The 6,523-nt window shown below is 43.9% G+C and overlaps 1 protein-coding gene across 1 annotated transcript in view; it reads right to left on the bottom strand.

The window, feature by feature from the left end:
* Positions 1-487, bottom strand: part of ETH_00016790 (uncharacterized protein) — a gene marked incomplete at both ends in the record, with an annotated part of 2,633 nt that extends 2,146 nt beyond the window's left edge. The window contains one exon of the mRNA XM_013373543.1: positions 380-487. Coding sequence (XP_013228997.1) covers positions 380-487 — 108 coding nt within the window. The remainder of the gene's footprint in view (positions 1-379) is intronic.
* Positions 488-6,523: the final 6,036 nt, after the last annotated feature.

The raw sequence follows: 6,523 nt of genomic DNA, 5'->3' as shown, positions 1-6,523 counted from the left end.
GCAGCAGCAGCAATTGCTGCTGCTGCTGCTGCTTGTTTGCCAGCAACGGCCCACGAGCAGCACGTCCGGCTCTCTGCCGATGCTGCTGCTGCTGCGCAGAGTTGCTGCTGCTGCTGCTGCTGCTCAGGCGTCACAATGCCTGCTACGAGGTTGGGGCATGCTGCTGCTGCTAGTGCAGCAACAGCAGGGGGAGGGTGCGGGAACGTAAGTGCTGCTGCTGCAGCAGGTCCTTGCTGCTGCACCGACATGAGCACTGTTACAGTGGGCTCCTCTGCTGCTGCTGCTGCTGCTGCTGCTGCAGGCGGCCTCGTATAGTCTGCGGGGGGATCGTACGATCCCCACTGCGGCCGCTTTGTCCATTTGTTTTCAAAAACCCCACATTTGCGTTTTCTTGCTTCCTGTTGCTGCTGCTGTTGCTGCTGCTGCTGCTGCACCTCTTGCTGCTGCAGCAGCTGCTGCGTCTCTTCGGGGCCAGGCGCTGCTTCATTTTGCTGCAGCGAAGGGCAGCTGCTGACGTCTTTGCTGCACTCACTTACTTTTGGTGCTGCACTGCAGCAAACGCTGCTGCTGTTGCTGCTGCTGCTGCAGCGCAGCACACGAGCTTCCTAGTATGAATTGGAGGTGATGTGCGTAGTTTGTTTCTGCTGCTCTTGCTGCTTTCTGTGCCTCTGCAGCATCCACCCCTCCTGCAGCAGCAGCAGCTGCTGCTGCTGCTGCTGTGTCTCGCAGGTACCGCAGCACATCAACGAGATAAGACTGCAGCTGCAGCAGCAGCAAAGAGACGGGCAGCTCGCAGGCTTCATTTTGCTGCTGCGTGCAGAAGATGCAGCTGCTGCAGTGCCTGCTGCTTCGCGTGCTGCTGCTGCTGCTGCTGCTAGCAGTGGCTGGGGAATGCGTAACTCTGGCTGCGTGCTCCACCTCACTATCCGCATTTTTAGAGGCAGCAGCAGCAGCAGCAGCAGCAGCGTGCCTCTTTGCAGCTGCAGCAGCAGCAGCAGCAAAACCCCGTGAGCAGCAGCAGCAACAGCAGCGGCAAAAAGAGCAGCAGCAACGTACTGCTGCTGCAGCAAGCGCGGGAGGAAATGCTGCTAAAAAAGGCCCTGCAGCTGGCTTACGCCTTTTTGCTTCTGGGCTTGTCCCCTGCTGCTGCTGCCGCTGCTGCTGCTGCTGCTGCTGCTGGGAGAGGGCCTTGCGAGTCTTCTGTGGGAACTTCAGCAACTGGGCTGCAGCAGCAGCAGCAGCTCTTGCTGCAGGGAGCAGCAGCAGCTGGAAGCCGGAGGCTGGGGGCGGGACCTTGCCGCCTGTTGCTTGTCTGCTGCCTGCAGTGCGACTTGCTGCTGCTGCTGCTGCTGCTGCTGCTGGTGCTGCTGCTGCTGCAGTCCCCAGCGCATGTACGGGGAATGCTGGGCCCCCCTCAAAAGCCAGGGAGCAGCAGCAGGGCGTCCATCTGATCTCTGGGGCGACTAGGCTGCAGCAGCAGCAGCTGCTGCTGCTGCTGCAGCTGCTGCAGCTTCTGCCTCCGCTGCTGCTGCTGCCGCTGCTGTGTTGCAGGAAACGGCTGCTAAATAGAAAAACCTGCCAGCAAGGTTTGTTTGGAAGCAGCAAAAGAGACAAAGAATGCGGAGGGGCAGCAGCAGCAGGCGAGGGTTTGAGGTGTACGTACACCTGAGGCGGCAGCGGCTACCGCCGGAGGCGCAGCAGCTGCAGCAGCTGTCTCGGGCTTTAGCAGCAGGGGAGCCCTTGCTGCTGCAGCAAAGGGAAGCAAGCAATAAAGTGTTGCGTCAGTTTAAAGAAGCAAGAAAGGTCAGGGACTGCAAATACGCCTTGCCAGGCTGCTGCTGCTGCTGCTGCTGCTGCTGGCGTGCAGCTGCAGCACGGCTGTCTCGGGCTGCCACGGGGGGGGTCTAGTAGCGAGGCCGGCGCCCAGCAGCAGCTGCAGCAGCAGCAGCAGCAACCCGCGCCCTAACTGCTGCTGCTGCAGCAGCAGGGCCTTAATTGCGAAGCCTATTTACGGACAAACTGAAGCCTGCTTCACGCAGTGAGCAGCGAAACTCCAGTAGCAGCTGCAGCAGCAACGTTGTGGCCGTGAGGCCTTCTGCTGCTGCTGCCTCTGCTGCTGCAGCAGCGCCTCTTTTCCCCTAGTTATCCCCCGTGGCTGCAGCAGCAAAGCTGCAAAACAATTAGCGAATTAGTGCCGAATTAGGTGTACGTACACCCGAAACCGACCCACTCCCGCCGCTGCACGTTCTGGGGTGTACAGACACCGCAATGCGCGCCGTGCACATCCTTGCGCCGCTGCTGAGCCTTCCTTCTCTTCACTTTTGTTCAAATAGACCATTTTGACCCTCTAAAGTCCTTCACAGCACTTCAATTCGGATTTGTTACTCATTTATCTCCTCATTTTCCCCCCACATTGCAGCACCTGGCCTGGCTCACCAGCACGGCTGCGGCGTGCAGCAGCAGCAGCAGCAGCAGCAGCAGGCTGTGTCTCGCAGGCCCCAGCGGCCCAGTGTCTTGCCTGCACAGACTTGGCTTCAATTTTGTTTAATTAAAGCCCCGTAAAGTCCTTTTTCGCCGGGCTGCAGCTGCTGCAGCAGCTGCAGCACCAGCAGCAGCAGCAGCAGCCAGCGAGCCTTAGGTTGCCCCCGCTGCGTCGCTGCTGCTGCCCGCGCAGCAGCACGTCCGCGTCTGCTGCTCTTAACTTTTTATTAAACTAAAATAGTTTTTAATTTCGGCAAATATTCCCCGGAAAAGGCCAAAGGATCTTGCGCGCCCCACTCCCCATAGGCTGCTGCTGTTGCTGCTGCTGCTGCTGCGGCTGCTGCTGCTGCTGCTGCTGCACTACAAGGGGGCACGCGTCGCTGCAGCCAACGGGGGGCTCTTTCTTGGGGGCCCAAAGCCCCAAACCAATTTGCTGCTGCTGCCTCCCCTTAGCTGCTGCTGGCCCCTGCATGCGCGAGCAGCAGCAGCAGAGGCCGGCTGCTGGGGGCAGCTAGCCCCGCATAGCTAGCTAGGCTGGCTGTGGCTAGCTCCAGCTAGCTAGCTGCAGCTAGCTAGAGCCAGCTGGTCCTAAGTAGCCGCAAGCAGCTGCAGCCACCCACAGCTAGCTAGCCACGGCTAGCTAGCTACAAGCAGCGAGCCACAGCTAGCTAGCCACAGCTAGCTAGCCACAGCTAGCTAGCCACAGCTAGCTAGCCACAGCTAGCTAGCCACAGCTAGCTAGCCACAGCTAGCTAGCCACAGCTAGCAGCTTTTGAGGGCAGGGCTAGATAGTTGGGCTTGAGCGTTTGCAAGCCCAGCTAACCGCAGCAGCAACTGCAGCGGCAGCAGCAGCTGCTGCTGCTGCTGCTGCTGCAGCTTGTCTCTGCGCTGCTGGAGCTGTATGAAGCTTAGAAAGAGGCCAAGAGGCTCCCCATTAAGCAGCTGTGCTTGCGCAGCGAGTTGCTGCTGCTGCTGCTGCTGCTGCTACAACTGTTGCTGCTGCTGCCGCTACTGCTGTTGTTGCTGCTGTTGTTGTTGCTGCTGCTGCTCAGCAGCAGCAAAGATGTTTAGGGAAAAGAAAATTGCAAGGAAGCAAATGTTAAAAACAGCCTAGGGACAGCCGAGGCAGCAGCAAAGAGGCTAAAAACAGAAGTAAATAAAAGAGAAAAATGAATTGAAAGAAATAATAGAAAGAAATAAATTAAGAGATATAATTTAAAAGAAATAAATTAAAAGATATAATTTAAAAGAAATAAATTTAAAGAAATAAATTAAAAGATATAGGTTAAACGATGTAATTCAAAAGAAATAAATAGAAAATAAGTGAAAAGAAATAAATAAAAAAGAAGTAAACAAAGAGAAACAAATAAAAATAAATATATCATAAAAGAAATAAATAAAAGAAATAAGTAAACGGAAATGAATAATAAAATAAATAAATAAAAGATATAAATAAAGAAAGAGGAAATAAATAAACAAAAAGACAAATGGAGGGAAAAAACCATTTGGCGCAAAAGATAGAAAAGAGATAAATAATTTAAAATAAATGAATAAATAAATAAATAAATAAACAAATAAAAAGAAGATAAATATCTAAAAAGAAGAAAAGTAATTAAGATGAAAACAAGTGACTAGGAAGGCAAATAAAGGAAGGCAAAATAAAGAAATAAAATTAAAAAATTATTTAAAAAGAAATCAATAAGTGAAAAGAAGACAAGTAATTCGAAAAGAAACAAATAGATGGGAAAAAACAAAAACAAATAAAAAGATAAACAGATAAACAAGTAAATAACTACAATTAAGAAATAATAAATGAATAATAGATAGATAAAATAATAAGGAATTAGTAAATATGAAATAAATAACTAATTAAAACAACAAACAAATAAAGATAAAATAAAAAACAAATATAGATCGCGAACAGAAATGAACATGAAAGAAATAATTGAAGAGAAAAATAACACAAAAGAGGAGAAATAAATAAAAGGCAAGAAATAGCAAAGTTTTAAAAGCAAAAAAAACAATTAAAAGTAAATTAAAAATAAAAACATAAAAATAAACAAAAGAACATAAAAGGAAAAGGAAGTCTTGACTTATCTTTTTCATCTCTTTGTTTATTCATTTTTTGTTTTTTGTTTTTTCTTTTAGTTTCTTTTTATTTATTTATTTTTCTTTTTTTTTCTTCTGCTTTTCTTTTCTCTTTTTTCCTTTTTGCTTGTTCGCATCCTTTACTCTATTTAAAGAAATCTTTTATTGCATTAAATTAAATTAAATTAAATTTACTTTAATTTAACAATTAAATTAAATTAAATTAAACTAAATTAAATTAAATTTAATATCTTTTCGACATGTGTGCAGTGTACATACACTGCTCAGGTGTATCTACACACCTATGCTATTCAAAATATATATAAATCATTTTACGCACAAAAATGAATATTTAATATAAATACTTATATATATATAAATATATGTATTATATATATATATTTATATGTATATGTACATATATATGTATATATAGATATATCTATATATATGTATATAGATATATACATGCACTTATATATATATTTATATGTACATGTACAAAAATATATATATCGATATATACATATACATATAAATATATATGGATATATATATGTATATATATATGAGTATATATATATATATGTTTATATATCTATGCTTATTTTAAATGCATTATTTGAATGAGTTTATAGTGCCATAAGTACATAAGATATAAATATACAAATGTACCGTTTAAGTGGGTCATATACACATTGTTTATATATGAATATAGATATACATATATAGATGCACATATATATATGTATATTTATATCTATATATATGTATATAGATATATACATGCACTTATATATATATATATGTACATGTACATATATATATATATATCGATATACATATGTATATATACATATATATATATGTATATATATGTATATATATATATGTATGTTTGTATTTATCTCTATACATGGATGTAAAGATATGTATATATATATATATATGTGTATATACATATATAGATACATATACATATATATAAATATATGTTTATGCATATATATATATATATATATATGTATATAAATGTACATATATATATATATATATATACATTTATACACATATTTATGTTGTGTTTTAATGCGTCAATACTTTGCTGGAAAGTACATTTACTTTTAAATGCTAACTCACCCATAAATATACATGCCAAACTACATATATATATATGTGCGTGTTTATATTCATTTTAAGGGTAAAATGGTACATTTAAAAGATGAAATAATACATTTAAAAGATAAAACAAAATATTTCAAAGATAAAATAATATATTTTGGAGATAAATGGTTTACTTAATTCTTTTTTGCGCTTATTTTCACACAAAATCCCACAGCAGTGTCTGCAGTCTGGGGCGCCGCCGAGCGAGAACTTCGGCCACAAAAACGGATAAACTTCAGCATATTCGAATTAATTTAAATTAATTTGAGTTATTTTGAATTAATTTAAATTAATTTGAATAAATTTGAATAAATTTGATATATTTAATTCAATTAAATGAGCTTCAATGCCAAAATTGTTTCAAATAAGCAAAATGGCGAATGCTGAGGCGGCGCGGAGCAGGCGCCACCTCAACTCGCCAACTGGCCCAAATTTGCTCTTTATTTTTATTTTTTAACTTTAAATTTATCAAAAATTTAAATTAATTAAAACATAGTAAATTAAAGACTTTAAACCTCCCGAAAGCAGCCACAAAATTCACCTGGGGGGCCCCCCTGCCAGCGGTGGGGCCCCCAGTCGGCAGCAGCAGCAGCAGCAGCAGCGCAGCAACAGCAGCAGCAGCAGCAGATCCCAGCGCTTTCCTGCTGCTGCATGCAGTCCCACTGAAGGAATGAAAGTCTTTTTTTGCCTTTTACCCCAACTCAAGCATGAGGGGCCCCCAGATTGCTGAGGGAGCCCCCCTGAGCCAGCCGGGGCCCGGGGGGCCCCCCCCCCCCCCCCCCCCCCCCCC

Source organism: Eimeria tenella, genomic scaffold (genome assembly GCF_000499545.2).
Source record: "Eimeria tenella Houghton genomic scaffold, Eth_scaff151, whole genome shotgun sequence".
In the NCBI taxonomy this organism is placed as follows: Eukaryota; Apicomplexa; class Conoidasida; order Eucoccidiorida; family Eimeriidae; genus Eimeria; species Eimeria tenella.
This window is presented reverse-complemented; position numbering and strand designations above follow the sequence as displayed.